The sequence below is a fragment of the Elephas maximus genome, chromosome 2, assembly GCF_024166365.1.
Source record: "Elephas maximus indicus isolate mEleMax1 chromosome 2, mEleMax1 primary haplotype, whole genome shotgun sequence".
Taxonomy (NCBI): Eukaryota; Metazoa; Chordata; class Mammalia; order Proboscidea; family Elephantidae; genus Elephas; species Elephas maximus.
In genome coordinates this window covers 95316895-95333468 of record NC_064820.1, presented here as the reverse complement: position 1 = coordinate 95333468, position 16574 = coordinate 95316895, and the positions used below count along the sequence as shown (strand labels likewise).

General features: G+C 36.0%; 1 protein-coding gene across 9 annotated transcripts in view; it reads left to right on the top strand.

Moving 5' to 3' along the window:
- Nucleotides 1-16574, top strand: part of MEF2C (myocyte enhancer factor 2C) — a 157715-nt gene that overhangs the window by 62204 nt on the left and 78937 nt on the right. For all 9 annotated transcript variants that reach the window (XM_049867369.1, XM_049867352.1, XM_049867377.1 and 6 more), the window contains exon 3: nucleotides 16365-16568. In XM_049867369.1, coding sequence (XP_049723326.1) covers nucleotides 16365-16568 — 204 coding nt within the window. The remainder of the gene's footprint in view (nucleotides 1-16364; nucleotides 16569-16574) is intronic.

The following is a 16574-nucleotide window of genomic DNA, read 5'->3' as shown; positions in this document are numbered from 1 at the left end:
ATTTTAGTTGGCTAATGAACATTCTAAAGAGCCATGTTATAAGTAAATGTTCATCATGTATGCCTCTCACCTCCTGTGTGAGTGGTCACAGGTGCCATTTCAGAGAAAACCTGAAAGATGTAGATAACTTTTTTATAATCAAAACCAGCAAATCTTCAGCAGCACCTCATGCTAGGTGTGGGGCATGGGCTTCCTTTAAACTGTGTGTTCACGTGTTGAAAAGAAAAGTGTTGCCTGCATTGCTCTTTATGAAGCTGCCCCCACTGTAGACTCTCCAGTAGACCCTCGCACAATTACTCGCTGTCATATTTTCTTAGAAGTAGTAAAAGACTGCTCTGCCATTGCAAGTGTTTATTTGGCTATACACAGAACAGGATGTTTTTACCGGAATGAGAAATGCAGACCTACAGTGTGAAATGAAATATTAAAGAGCTTGTGTAAATAGTTGTTTATAATTAAGAAATGAAATTATTGAATAAGAGTGGCTACCTGTTTAATTTGAATTTTGCCTTTGCGTTGACTCTCTTTAATAATGGAAGTCTGGAACAGCTAAAGTTTGCGCGGCGGTTAAGAGCTTGGCTGCTAACCAAAAGGTCAGCCGTTTGAATCCACCAGCTGTTCCTTGGAGATCCTATGGGGCCGTTCTACTCTGTCCTATAGGGTCACTATGAATAGGAATTGACTTGATGGCAACGGATTTGGATTGGTTTGGTTTTTTATTGTATATGTAAAATAATTTAGGAGAGGATATAAACCAACAACTTATTTTTAAATTTTTTTAGAGTTACCAAGTTTATAAACACTGTGTCTCAATTTCTAATGTGAAAAGAAGATGTCTTTCTTAAGCTAGTGTCTAAAAATAATCGAAATTATGAATTGCCAACTTCAGTGTTATGGAAATTTTCCAGATAACTAAATAAAAATAGTTACATTTATTGAACATCTACCAATTATGTGCCAAGAACTATATATGTATATTTCTACGTAATCCTTATTAATCCCATTTTAAAGCTAAGTAATTTATTAAACCAACAAATATTACTAGATTTTTTTTATGATGTGCCTAATGTTAAGTGTTCAATTCTTATAGTCTACTAAAGGGGCCAGCAAACCTCTTTTGTAAAAGCTCAGATAGAAAATATTTCTGGCATTTCGAGTCATACAATCTGGGTCACAACTATTCAGCTCTGTCATTACAGTGTGCAAGTAGCTATGGACAATATGTAAATGAATGAGAGTAGCTGTGTTCCAATAATATGTTATTGACAAAAATGGGATGGGCTGGATGTTGCCTGTGACCCATAGTTGTGAGCACCCAATCTAACGGGATAAAAGAGACATGGAATATGCCAATGTGTATCAAAAATTTGTTCATACATGCTTATAAATGAAAATATAAAAGTGCCTTGGAAGGATAACCAAAAAATAACCCCACACCCATTTCTCAAGTCAGTTTTACCTCATGGCAACCCTATATGTTACAGAGTAGAACTGTTCCATAGGGTTTCCTTGGCTGTAATCTTTATGGAAGCAAATCACCAGGCCTTTGTTGCATGGTGCCAGACTACAGTCTTTATGGAAGCAGATCACCAGGACTTTGTCCTGTGGTGCCACTGGGTGAGTTCAGACTACCAACCACTAGGTTAGTAGTCAAACGCAAACCATTTGCACCACCAAGGGACCTTTTATGAAAGAATAACAAGAGGTGACTTATTTAAATTGAGGATCAGAGAAAGGCCTCTATAAGGGAATGTTGTTTAAGTCGAGAGGTAAAAGATGAGTCAGAGTTGGCAGGTAACAGCATACCAGAGGGGATAGTATTTGCAAAGATCCTTCAGATAGGAACGAGCTTGGCTGAGCAGTTAAAGGAAGGCCAGTGGGATTCAAGACTGGTGTCTGACCTTAGATGAGAGAAGAGATTAGAGAGTAGACAGGTCCCAAGTCTTGGCAACGCTTTAAAGGTCCTCTTAAGTTCTAAGTAACCGGCCCAAGGTCATACAATTAATCCTAGAAACTGGCCAAGATTTGAGCCCAAATCTTTCAGAAAAATAAGCCCATGCTTTTCTGAATTATGTTGCATCCAATAGCTAAGAGCGTGGTTTTTAGAATGACATAAACCTGATTCTGGTACCAGTTTTGCCACTTACTGACTATATGACCTCCAGCCAGTTACTTAACTCTTCTGAACCTCAGTTCCTTCATGGGTAGAATTGAGCGTTTAAAAATAGTACCGACCTCATTAGGTCATTGAGATAATTGAGTGAGTTGATAAATGCAAAGTGCCTAGCACGTACTAAGTCCTCAATACTTTTACTTATTAACTGTTCCCATTGAGAATCCTGTACTTTGAACCATTAGCTGTTGTATTTAATATAATTTCCATTAAAGCAACTCCTGCAGTACGTAGCACACTGAAAAATGGTACCTGATCCTTCGTTTCAAGAGGATTTTACCTTGAAAGGGTGTGGGGAAATGGATGGAGGAGTGGAACAGAGTAGAGCAGGAGCATAAAGGATCTTTCAGAAGCTAACAGCGGGGCTAGAGAACCATACCACAACAAGAGCCAGCTGATGGCAAAGGATGGTTTGTGGACAGGAAGAAAAGATCCCACAGGACATTTGCAGACCAAGAGCTCATGTCAAGGGTGGGAAGAAGGAAATTTCTAAATTCTTTGGTTTGGGAACTTATTTTCAAATTTATATCACTGACCAAGTTACTTCGAACTAATCACCATTTTTACCACATATGGCCTCCAGTCTCTTCTAATGCTACTATTTCAATCTCTCCATCTGAGTTTTTTGTTTTTACCCTTTAAATACTTTCACCATTTAAGTAACTGTAATCTTACCCTCTTTCATATAGTACCATTTTTTAAATTACGCTCATGAAACAACCATATTTGTAATTGGGATGGGCTGGAGTTTGCCTGTGGGCCATAGTTGTGAACACTTGATCTAGTAGGGTAAAACAGACATGGAATATGCAAAAGTGTATCAAAAATTTATTAAAAATGAAATACCAAAGTGCTATGAAAGGATAACCAAAAAAAAAAAAACCCAAAACTGGTTGCCATCAAGTTGATTTCGCCTCGTTTTGTTCTTTTATGACTGCTTTCACAAACAGGATATGCTTAGAAATCGGTTATATCTGTTGTTTCAATTAAAAAGAAATAGAAAAACTAGGCACGCTTAGCCTAAGCCAGTTTATTTGTGTGTTTGTATTTAAAATTTTCAGTTTTCCTACTTTGAAAAGGACAAGAGACATAAACTAAAAATTAGTTTGTGTGACTTGCTGTGTAAAGACATTAAGCATTTAATTAATTATAAGAAAAAAATACTTGCTAAATAACACAGGATCTAAAATATAGTAAGTAAAGCAAGAAAGGTTTTTAAATGCCTTGAGTCCTTTGCTTCCGTCAGAACTGGAACACTAATAGTTTTTGCCAGAAAACAAAATTTCATGCAATTATCAGTGCAGTAACTGGAGCACAAATTGAAGACAATTAACAACAATCTCCTGTTAATAGAAGAATTCCCTCATGGCCAGAAGAAATTCAAAATTCATTACTGTTAAATTTCCTGATTTTTATTCTTGTGTTACATCCCTATCTCAGTTTCTTTACATGACTTATAGATTATTTTAAATGGCCTAGGAAAAACAAAACAGCTTCTGCATATTGATGTCTTTAAACAAAATCTAGTATTTTCTGAACTAAACTAAAAAAAAATAAAAAGAGATGTATTGATTCCCTCCATGACACTGTTTAAAAAAAAAAAAAGCTGTACTCCTTCCTATCTCTTGTTATGCACTGTTTTAGGCTCTTCCTAGAATTTTAGCTAGAACGTTAATGGAATTTTCCTCAAAGCGATATGCAGAATATAAGCAGATAAAAGAGTTAATTTCAGCTCTAAATTTGGGATTTACTCCTAATAACTGAAGATAAAATATGTTGGAATTGAGATGTATTTGCTTTTTAAATGCTAAATAATTTAGATATACATGTTGTTGTTGTTGTCAGGTGCCTTCTTCAAGTCGGTTCCGACTCACAGCGACCCTATGTACAACAGAACGGAACACTACCCAGTCCTGTGCCATCCTCACAATCCTTGCTATGTTTGAGTGCATCATTGCAGCCACTGTGTCAGTCTATCTCGTTGAGGGTCTTCCCCTTTTTTGCTGACCCTCTAGCAAGCATGATGTCCTTCTCCAGGAACTGGTCCCTCCTGATAACATGTCCAAAGTACATGAGATGAAGTTTTGCCATCCTTGCTTCTAAGGAGCATTCTGGCTGTGTACTTCTTCCAAGATCGACTTGTTCGTTCTTCTGACAGTCTGTGGTATATTCAGTGTTCTTCACCAGCACCGTAATTCAGAGACATCAGTTCTTCTTCCATCTTCCTTATTCATTGTCCAGCTTTTACATGGTTATGAGGCAATTGAAAATACCATGGCTTGGGTCAGGTGCACCTTAGACCTCAGAATGACATCTTCACTTTTTAACATTTTCAAGAGGCCTTTTGCAGCAGATTTGCCCAGTTAGGCATACAAGATAATTTAGAAATACAAATTAATTGCTTCAAGAAAATAACTTTGTGATGAAATCTGAACCATGAGTTATGAAAACAGTGATCCAGTCCCAGTATCAAAATGCATGTCTTTTGCCATCTCCACAAACAGAATTCCAGCCTCATTGGTTGTTTGTCTGCAATTCAAACAAACATATATTATTTGATAGGAAATTTCATTTTAACTACTATAGAAGAGTTATCCACACTAGTCAAGGGGTATCTGGAACCTTGTTTCAGATCAAGTGAATAAAAAGTTTAATCAGCATAAAAGCATTGATTTTTCTATCTCTAAATCTAAAATAAGTTTCCAAATACCTCATAATGGTGATTATTATGCCATTTTTTTAGTATCATAACTTAACATCTGACTGCCTCCTTTAAACTTACATTAAATTTTTTATTAAACCGATTTTATACAAATAAAATTAGGGTGTATTTTTTTATAGTAATATAGTAGGACATAGCACATCCTGTAATTGAGTTGTAGGGTATATTGGTGGATAATGTGGACACCTGTTTAAAGGTTCCCCGTGCATATAAGTTAAATCATTCTTTCGTTAATCTTAAAATCACAGTGGGGAGTTCTTATTCAAACAACTGGAATTACTGGTGATTGAAGAGATTGGAAAAGAAAACCAGAAGGAAAGAAGTGGCATGAGGTAAACTCTTGTGAGTTTCCAGATCAAAGAAAGCAGTAGCCGGAGTGTTCAGATGTATATTTAACAGTTATGACATCAGACCATTCATTTCTGCTCCTTACCTAGCAACTTGAAAACAATTCACAAATGGTCTCCCAACTATTGGTAGATGAATCCTACCAATAGTACACCACACACTTACTGTATATTCTGTACACCATGTGGCATCATATATTTATGTCAGCTACATCTGTTTCTTTACTGCTAGAAAGGTATTGTCCCAACTGCCATCACACTCATTCATTAGCTTTCCTTTGGTAGGAAATCCAAGAGACCAAAATTTTCACAAGGAAAAGGATAACTCTGTACAACTCTGTCACTGTTTTATCTATTTAAAAAATAAGCTCTTCCTTGAACTTCAGGGCTTCGAGTTTTTTTGTTGTTGCATTCCTGATTTGTGTATCTGCTATAGTTTCTATTTCAAAGTCTGACTACAAAAAAAATTCTGACACTTTTATTTATTATATTTCAAGCAAAGGGGAGCATTGAATGACCCCTTTCATGTCTGTGAATGCATGCATACACCATTTGGTTTGCTACAAGTCACCTTCTGCTTTGCAAATGCACAAACTATGTGTGACATTGTATGACTGGGAAACCAACACTAAAAATATTAACATTATAAATAGACCACATAAACCAAGAGAAGAAACCCAAAGGTTTCTTCCAAACTGTAAATTAAAGAACATGTTGCTAATTGTCTCAAAAGCCATGTTCTTTTCATTCTTGATTTCCTTTAACTTTATAATTTATTCTTTTAAAATGAGCTCATTTTCTTCAAAAATTGTTATGATGAAAGTATTTTTAAAGTTTATATCCTAGGGTACTCTTATTGAAGACAATTTGGAAATATTTTTATTCCGAGAATAATGGTGTTGGCACAAAAATAAATAACATAATTAAGCTCAAATAAATTCAAATTCTATAATATATGGTATATATTTGTGGGGTTTTTTTTTTAATATGTTGGACCATTAATAGGAACAAGAGAACCAATCTGAATGTTTGGAAGTTTGACATTTAATTTTAAATTGGAACAGTTTAGCTTCAGAAATCACTAACATTTAAATAACATTTCAACAAATGTAACTGTTTGGAAACTGCAACAGAGACAGCCTCCTGCCTTCTGTCTTGCAAGGATTGATTTGGAAGGCCCTGAGGGAGAAAATATTGGAGTTAGGAGGTAAAACTGAAGCCATTGTGGAAAGGAAGAAGTTACACTCTTCCTGTTATGACAGGAAACGTAGACAAATGTGCTTCCTGCGCATTTGCTCAGCAGGGAATGAAGTATTCTTTGACCTTTACCTTAGGTACATTTTGGCTTTGTTGAAATAGTAAACATGTTTTTGCCCCCAAAATCTTAGTCTATTTTGCTTCATCCCGGATTCAAATTATATATTTTATGTTTATGAACTGTGGAGGAACAGAGAGATTTATTTCATGGCTCTGTAACTGACTGGACTTAGGATGTAAGTTATCCCTTTAACAAACCAAGCAGACCTGTGCAGCACATTATAAAAAATTAGAAGCATATTATGTTATAGTCGTCTCTTCTTAAACTCCAAAATATTTCTCGGCTTAAAGACAGGTTAAAATAAAATCTCTTAAATTCTGATAAAGCTAATAGTTTACATCATCCTTCTTCCCTTTCCGCATGTAGACAAATGTATCCGAAGTCAGCTGTCAAAAATTTCAAAACCCAGATTCTGTGAGCTTGTTAATAAACACCCAAGTTTATTAATATTCATTAATTTATTCAATTGTGAGCTAACCCAGTGTTTATTGTTTGTTTTTTTTTTTTTTTCCTAAAAATAGTGTGTGATGCATGAGATTTAACATTTTATTTAGGGATCTGGGGTGTTGATTTAGGGTGAGGGATGAAGAGAATTCTAAATCCCAAACTCTAAGCCTTTTATTTTAATCCTTTTATCATGTTCAGAATTTTAGGAACTACTGCTTGAAAACCCTGCTCTTTGGAAATGCTCCTACATTTCAGTGAAACACGGCTCAGTTTGCTTGAGGCTAACGAGGACAATAGTCCTCTTTGCAGCAGAACACACTGCTGTCTCATCCTCTCGAGTTATGCTGGAGGGTTACAAGCACATGGTAGCAGTCTGCTTAAAAGAGTCCCTCACTGGTCTTTAAAGAGCCTTTCATTTATGATGGCAGGCCCCGTCATTGTATAAAGGGGCGCTTGTCTAGAACACAAGTCTGCAGTGGCATTGCTTCCTCCCACCAAGAGTAATCATCAAGCCTAAAGCTCACAAGCCTTTTAATGACAGGCTGAATTAAACAAAATAAAATTGAAGAGGAATACTTTAGAACAGTTGTACCATTACTTACTGTCAGGAACAAGACAGAGGAAGAAAAAAAGCATTTAACAGGGCATTTCCTTTTTTTTTTTTTCCAATTAGAGATTGTCCTTGCAGACTCTTGACTCCATCCCTAACCCTTTAAACACATAGGAAGACCTTGTAGCTCATGGATTACAGAGTGCATTTGTGTCTACTAACTGCTCATCTTGTCACTCATTAGTCATTCAGTTCCCAAACTAGGTTGGCCACGAGAAGGAGGGGATCTAAAATATTTTCGTAGAATGAGGGTTATATTGATTGTGATACCGTTTGTAAAAAAAAAAAAAAGATAAAATTTCAGAACTTTGAAATTAGAATTAGCTGGCTAGATTCGTCCCAAACACACTCTAAAACAAAAAAAAATATTATTACTTTATGAGTTTTAAGAAAATGGCTAAAATGTTCCCCCACTCACCAAGCAGACTAAGGTTCAATTAAGGTAAGATCAACATTATCTCAGTTGCTGGAAAGAAGTATTTGGGATCCATAGAAAGAATTATCATTGCTTTCCTTAGTGATAGGGAAACAGTTCCCTTTTGCATCTGAAGCCATTTGGGGGTAGGCCTAAATTATTCTTATAAATGTGGGTAGCCGCTATTTCTAAAGGTTCTTTTTCTCATTTATTCAGAACTCTTTCCTGTAAGGTGCAAGAACTCCCACAGTTCATAAAGCAGTAAAGTTCTTCTGAGGTGACTTTATGAATGGGGCCGGGACTGGGAGGGGCGAATGGAGGAGGGATGTGTGTGCAGTGGAGACTCCTTATGAAATGCCCTTTTCGTTACACAGTAGTCAAACTAATTTCCCTGCCCTTTAGGAAATGATACAGGACTGGTCCTCTGTTTTTAGAACTTGCTATTTACATTGCCTGTGTGTAAATCGTAGGCCCACCTTTTTTATGCTGGATGTAAGCAGACCTGTATTTGCTCCTAACCAAAATACTTCTCATTTTGTTAAATTTAAACAAACATCCATAAATATAGAACTAGTCTGTGCCCACTGGTGCACACATGTGGTTCTTACTGGCTCTAGCAGGAATGGCTCAAGTGTCTGAGGGCACAGTTGGCAACAGAGTCCACACAAAAGTAGTGTTGGATTTTGGTTGGAACCTAGAAGCTAACTTCTTCTCAATTTTGATATTATTTTGTTACTTGAACCTAGTAGGAAGCTATCCTTACATTAATTAAAATACACTACTCTGTCCTCATCAGACTTTCTGATGGTTCTTTTATTGTGGTAAATACATATGTCACAACGCTTGTCATTTCAGCAGTCTTCACATGTACTTCGGTGACACTAGACATGTTCATCGTGTTGTTCAACCATCACCCTTATTTGTCCCCAGATTATACGATCACTTTTAACAGAAGCTCAGTGTCCCCAGAGCATTCTGTCAATTCTTAATGGCGCATTACAAGCTACAGTGCAGGTCGATTGCTCCATAAACAGCTGATTGAATACATATTGTGCTTAACTTCAGCCCATGAAATGCATAGTTATCTATGTATTCTGTTTATTGTTCAGCCAGGGACTAGTTTTGTGACCTTGGATAAGGCAATTCATGTCTTTGTTTATAGTATTCATCTGAGAAATGGGGATGATAAACTGTGCTAAACACTAACTTCAAAGAGATACCGTCAAACATGGCAAGATAACTTAAAAAGTCTTTGAACTTCTTTGAAAGAAAAAGTTACCAAATAAAGTCAACACTTATCTAAAAACAGAATTATAAGAAATATGATATGCTCCAGTTTCACTAACAAACATGCCCACGCACACAGGAGCAAAACTGAGCTAGTCCAGTTTTGCTCTTGCTCAACTTTATGAAATATAAGGTTTTACTGTAAATTAAAAATGACAAAAAAAAAAAGCAGCTGTGTGAATTTTTTCTCTCTCAGTAGCAAACTTTCTATTAGGATAGCCTGAGCTACAAAGAAATTTATTTTCAGCTATTTATTTTGGGTTCCAAAAAATGGATCTTTCCTCCATCCATCTATCCCTTCATTCAACAAACATTCGCCCAAGTATTGTTCTTGGACTTCAGGTTAGATAGCCCCTGCTTTCAAGGAAAGCCCAGGGTCTAGTGTAGAGAAACTCGTCAGACATGGGTAAATAATGCAACGCACTTTGACAGGTCCTAGCAGAGCAGTCTTTACAGTATATAACAAGAAATGACTGAGCTTGGCGCATCAGAGAAAAGATACTACTTATCTCTCAGAATTTCACAGTCAACAAGTCACTTACACTTGTATCGGGTCCCTTAGTTTAATTCTCATTCAACTCTATAAGATGTCTATTACTACATCCATTTTGCAGGTGAGGAAACTGGGGTTCAGGTAAGTTTAAGCAATTTACCTAAGGGCTCATAGCTTATAATTGGCAGATCCCAGGCTTGATTTTCAATTCCGAAGTTTTTGCTTCTACACCACACTGCCCAGTAATGATGCATCTATGCTATTTCTTTTAAAATATTTTAATCATGAGTTTTCTACCTTAGCAGTCTGGACTATTATTTTCCTGTGCATTTTCGTCACTGTGTATCATTTAATGTTTTCTACTCAAATTCTTTACAACCTTTTGCATCTCTTCTATTCTACAAAAAGAAATGGAACTTGCATATTCCATTTTGTTTCTTAGAATATGAAGATTAGACGTTATGATGCTAACCTGTTTATGGGAACGAGTAAACAAAATATAAGACAGGTTGTATAGTGTGAAACTGCAGACGCTGATATTGTTTTAAACCATATTACCATTCACTCTTACCTACCTCTTTACCTAAAAATCTTTGCTACCTAGGCATAGAATCTCGACACCTGAAAACTGCAATAAATCTTTTAAAAATCTCTAGGCTGACTTCTTGCTTGACTCTGGAACACCTTCTGTGCCTTCCTGGATACGTAGCTCTACTTGAACAGGTCCAGGAATGAGCTGCTTCCTGCTTTGTGAAATAGGGCCACTCTTACAGAGTTCCCATCACTTGGTTTCCCTCTATTTTGAACCTTGTTTGGTTTGCAACAATGCTTTCTAATTCTGCTCTGTGGCGCAACATAGAATAACTCATCCACCTCTTCACATGACCACAATTCGTCAAACGTTTGAAAGCGTTTGGAGTTTAACTTTTAAGTGTACTTTTTCTGGGTTAAATGTTCCAGATTCCCTCAGAAGTTCCTCATGAAAAATTGTTCTCCAAGCCCTGTGTCAACCTGTTTGCCTTTCTGACTTTGTCAGTGCCTTCTTAAGATCTAGCTCTCAGAATGGAATACAGTACCAGAGATGGTTTTAACAAATAGATTAATAGGATATCTACTTCCCATTAGGAAACACTATAACTTCAGATTCTTTTTCCACAAATCATCTACTGCACTAATTTGCCTTCAGCCTGAGGCTTTGTAATTGTTTGGTTATTGTTATGCTTTTAATATGAATGCAGACTGTAAAATTAGCTCTGCTTGTTTCATCTTGGTAGTTGTGATCTGCTTTCTAGCCTGACGTGGGAGCTATGAATATGGGTACTACTATCTATTAGGTTTCCTCTATCACCCAAAGTTATGTTGTATGTGAATATGATAAGCATACTTTCTGTATCTTTATCTAAGTCAATAATGAAAGTGTTGCTTAGAACAAGGAAGGGTATTGAACTCCTTGGCACTTTACAAGAAATTGTCCCTTTAACTTAATGCTGATCGGTTAATTCGCTCTCATTAAGCATAGTTCTTCAGCTATGTTTAAATCATCTGAATTGTACCCAAAAAAAATCCCATTGCCATTGAGTTGATTCTGACTCAGAGCGGCCCTATAGGACAGAGTAGAACTGCCCTATAGGATTTCTAAGGAACAGCTGGTGGATTTGAACTGCTGACCTTTTGATTAGCAGCCAAGCTCTTAACCATTGTGCCACCAGGACTCCAAATTGTACTAGTCAGTCTCAGATACATAATATTGAGTGTGAGGATTTCATATGTTCTTTGAAAATCTGAATTCATCTGAAAGTTCAATCATTTTTTGCTCAACAAATGCAGTCATCTCGAACTCTTTAAATCCTCCCCTTTCTCTCTGTATCCTGTGATTATAAAATTAATTTTTTATCTTCAGACTTTTCCATCCTTCATGGTGAGTCATCCAGTCAAGGAATAAAGACCACTCTTTTCTCTGAACTTTCTGAAATATTTTTTTCCCTGAAAGCTAGAGCTTATATACATGCACATTTCTCTTCAGACTTTCTCTTTGCTTCTCTGTTACAAATTCCAGGATGGTATGATTACCCTTTCTCAGTATTGCTAATATGTTCAACTTTTTAGTTTAAAAAGAGAGAATGAGTTCAGAATCTCTTATTTTTCAGAGATTAAATTATCAAAAAGGCAATTAAAAAAAAATGTCTAGTTTTAGCAGAAAATTATATTGAGACATTATAAAATAGAGTATTTCCATTCTCTAATCCATTCATTCAGTGAAGGTTCATTATTTGTCCACTGGTCAGAGTCTAATGAGGCCTTAGGTGGGATCTACTGGGAACTCAGCCAGCAGGAGAGGGCAACTCATGAACAACCAACTCTGTAATATTAGAATAAGTCTCATAATTAAGGCTTGTAAAAAATGCTATAGGACTACATAGAGGGAGCGATGAATTTTATCTGAATCTGAGAATAAAAGCTTGATAGAAGAAGTTAGCATTTAATCCTTGCAGCATGATGCGAGCCTGCCAGGGGCCACATGGGAAGAGGGATGGTCATGGTACCACAGTCAGCTTTCACCAAGTCCTAGATAGAAATAACCAGTATGGTAGGTTTCATTTCATATTTATCTTGACTGGATGAATCTAATATTATTTTTCTCACTTAATCTAGAGAAAGAGTTGGTCAAAAAAGCAATAAGTGAATTCATTCAACTCTAGATAAAAATACAATTTCAGGTCGTTAGGTAATACTGAAATGTAACTAGATTGGCCAAATAATTTAGTTTCAAAGAAAGCAATTTTTTTTTAAGCATTAGGGAATTAAGTAACTCCTTTTCTCCATCCATGAAGAAGAGACATGGACAAGGAAGATATACATGTAATGAAAGCCACAACACCTAGCACAAATATCTGACATAGGGAATGCTCAATAAATGTTGCTTAATACAATGTTTAGTATGTATAAAATGCTCAGTAAATATTGATTTAATTATTTTTTAAATTTTCATGAAGAGATTTTCCCAATGCCTTTAAAGCTGAATTGTTCATAGCTGTATTTAATGAATGTACCATCTCTCCATTTCAAACTCTTATTTCAATTTCTGACTCATACCTTATAAGTCCTAGAGCAGTTGTCAACAGAAGATGGGTGACGCCTGTCCTTTAATGCTAGAATTTAAAATTCAGGGCTACTAAAAAAATTAGCAGGAAAACGTCTTAATACAACCTCATTATTTTATTTGGAGCTGTTTAAAGATTTAAGAAGCAAAGTAATAACATAAAATGGTCAGTGTTTACACAGTAATTTTGCTTTCCACATGTATATCACATATTAAAAGTCTTTGATTCTGAAAACTAAATGTCAGGTTATAGTGCCCACTTAAATAATATTGACTTTATTCTCTTCTTGATGCACTTTGATTGATGTAAATACTGAAAAAGAGCATGCGTGGCTCCACCTAACTACTGTAAAAACGGTTTTTAATCTTACCTATGGTTCAAAATATGTTATTGGAACTGAAATATGGACTTGTCCCCATTACAGACTATTGTCAAGTTATGAAAAAATGTAATCATTGCATTATTATATTTAAGTCTAAAAGCTCTGAATTGCAATCTTTGTCATTGAGTGGCATATTTTAAACAAAGAGTCATATCCCAGGTCTCTTTAGAAAGCTTAATGCTTAAAAAACAATTTTATCTAACGATGAACAATGAGAAAAAGCATTATAAAATACATTTTGAGTATGCTATGAAGAATATGAACACAATACAGAATTAAATTTAGAGCAATTAAGAGTAGATTTTGAAGATTTTCCTTAAATGCTTTAATACAGTCATCATTTCAGTTTGTAGTTTTAATGAAAAGAAGCTACATGCACTGATTTATTTTATTTTATTTTTGATGGGTATTATCAAATAAGTATGCATTATCCAGCAGCCTGTTTGGTTACACAAAAGGTGAGGAGCATCTGAAAGTAAGCACAAATAGTGGCTTTAATGATATTTCTGCACAGAAATGTACTTTGATGGTGAGTGTTGTAACGTGCTAAATTCTGAGGTTTGAGTACAACAGAAACCATGCTGTATTGAGACATTCCACCTACAGTTTGTGGTCATGAAGTCTGATTAAGAGTGGTTTTAGATATATGAAAGTATTTTGGGTTAATGCCTTCTGTATTGAATGTATTCTGTGACCTATTTCACTGAATAAAATACCAATGTGCAGGTATATTTACATGACTAAATTGCATCTAAAAGTTATACTAAATGACATATAGATCTATGTAATTAATTATTACATTTCTTTATACATTCCAAAAAAGATAATCTTTATTTAGATCATCTTTAATATCAATCATGACTCACTTGAATGAACCAAAATTTTAAGTTTCTAAAGTAGTATGATACAAAAATCAAATATGCACTCAGATATGAAAACAAAATATTAGCTGTACTTTATCAGAACCACTTTAATAAGACCATCAGTGAACGTAAAACAGAAGGTGAGACATTGGCAATTATTACAAAGAAAAACTGCCCAAGTTGAAGTGTAAAATAACATGTCTGAGTGGATATTGACTAGCTGATTTAGATTGGTAACTATCTAAATGCGATATTGTTTAAAGAGTGATCCTTGAGGATTCCACAGCTCAGCATTATCTTTCTATCAACAACAGTAACAACTTCAAATACCCTTAATTGATAGACTCTTCAAGTCACCAGGACAGATGTATTTTTTTAGTTCTTTTTCTGTTAGTCAGCTAAGATAGGGAAGGGAACTGTGATTTATTGAACATCTACTTTAACCCCTGTGCTTGATGTAGTACAGACATTATTTCATAGTCCTTAGGCTAATACTGAGAGTAGGTGTTAGCTCTGTTTTATGAATGAAAACTCAAACTCAGGTAAAGTGAATTTCTCATGACTAGCCCTGGTGGCACAGTGGTTAAGTGTTCAGCTACAAACTGAAAGGTCTGGGTTCAAACCCTACCAGCCACTCTGCAGGAGAAAGGTGTGGCAATCACTTAACTGTAATATTATTAAGTACATGCTTATCTCTTTAAAAATTATATTTGAGTTACTCATATATATCGTGAGGAAAAGTATTGCATAATTTTATATAACTAACATACATCAATTTTATGTTTTTAAAAATTTCACTTAACAATTTTCCCTTATTCAGTTTTTTAAGCCATAGCCTTTACTGTGTGCCCATATGTGTCTCCTTCTAGGCACTGGGGCAAAATAAAATGCACCAGTAAGCAAAATAAAATCTCAGGTGCCCTCATGGTAGAGACAGATTTTATACGAATGGTATTCTATGGAAGACCTATTAGGAAACGCTGGGTTGTTGTTTAAAGTCTTCTAATTAAGAATGTTCATGACTTTTTGGTGAGCAGACTAGAGTGAGGCCGAAGTGTAACCAACCCAAACCCATTGCCACTGAGTCGATTCCAACTCATAGTGACCCTATTGGACAGAGGAGAACTGTCCCATAGGGTTTCCAAGGAGCAGCTGCTGGATTTAACCTGCCTACCTTTTGCCTTTTGGTTAGCAGCTGTAGCTCTTAACCACTGTGCCATCAGGGCTCCGAATTTAACCAACAGAAGGTTTAAATGAGAAATATATTTCTGCATTGGTAGGATTGGTAGGTAGGATGTGTTCAAAACTACAGAAAGGGAGCCATTGTAGACTGCTCATTAGGAGAAAGGCAGTAGAAGAGTGGGGTTTTGAAGACTGGGATGAATAGAGGAGGGGGTGATTCCAGGCAGGGAGATCAGCTGGGACAGGAAGCTGCTAGGCTGTCCAAGAATGAAGTGATAAGGGCCTGAATGATAGAGCTGCCTGGGAAGCATAAGGAAAGTTTGAACCTGAGAAACATTTTGAGGGAAGGAATTATGGGACTTGGTAACAGATTAGATTAAAAAGAGAAAAGGTCAATGTTAACAATATAGTTTTTGGCCTGGGAGAGGACAAAAGATACACAGAAGAATGAAGCCAAAACCCTAACAGTATTATGGCTAAAGTACTTCCCAACACCCTGCTGGATTTCTAGAAAACAGAACACAACATTGTCTGAGAGCACAGTCATATCCCTTCAAGTGTTTTCAATTAAATGGCATGAGACTAAACAATTTTAAGATTCCTTTAGAGCATAGACCTAAAATGTTAAGTTCATAATGCCATGTCCAGTCCTTAAGCCGTCAAAAAACAAGCTCCAGACTCATAATTGGGAACGATGTTAACCATGCAGAAATTAAATTTTTTTTTTAATCTAAAATTGCTGAAGGAAACATGAACAGTTTCCTGGTAATCTTCATTAAAATGCCCTACCTGAAATCTTGCATTTACGGTTTCGCATTTGGCAAAAACTAGAAATCACACATTTTCAAATTCTAAGGAGAAGTTAGTTTTAGATTTATTTGCTTTCCTTCCAAATGTGTTAGTGCCCAAGGGCTCTGACAACTGCAAGTCATTGTTTTACAAAGAAAAAAAGTACTGTAAAAAATTGCGTGTGTGATCTTTTTTTTTAGCCCTTAACAAAAAACGCGTGCTTTCTTTTTTCCAGGTGACATTTACAAAGAGGAAATTTGGGTTGATGAAGAAGGCTTATGAGCTGAGCGTGCTGTGTGACTGTGAGATTGCACTGATCATCTTCAACAGCACCAACAAGCTGTTCCAGTACGCCAGCACCGACATGGACAAGGTGCTGCTCAAGTACACGGAGTACAACGAGCCGCACGAGAGCCGGACAAATTCAGACATCGTGGAGGTGAGA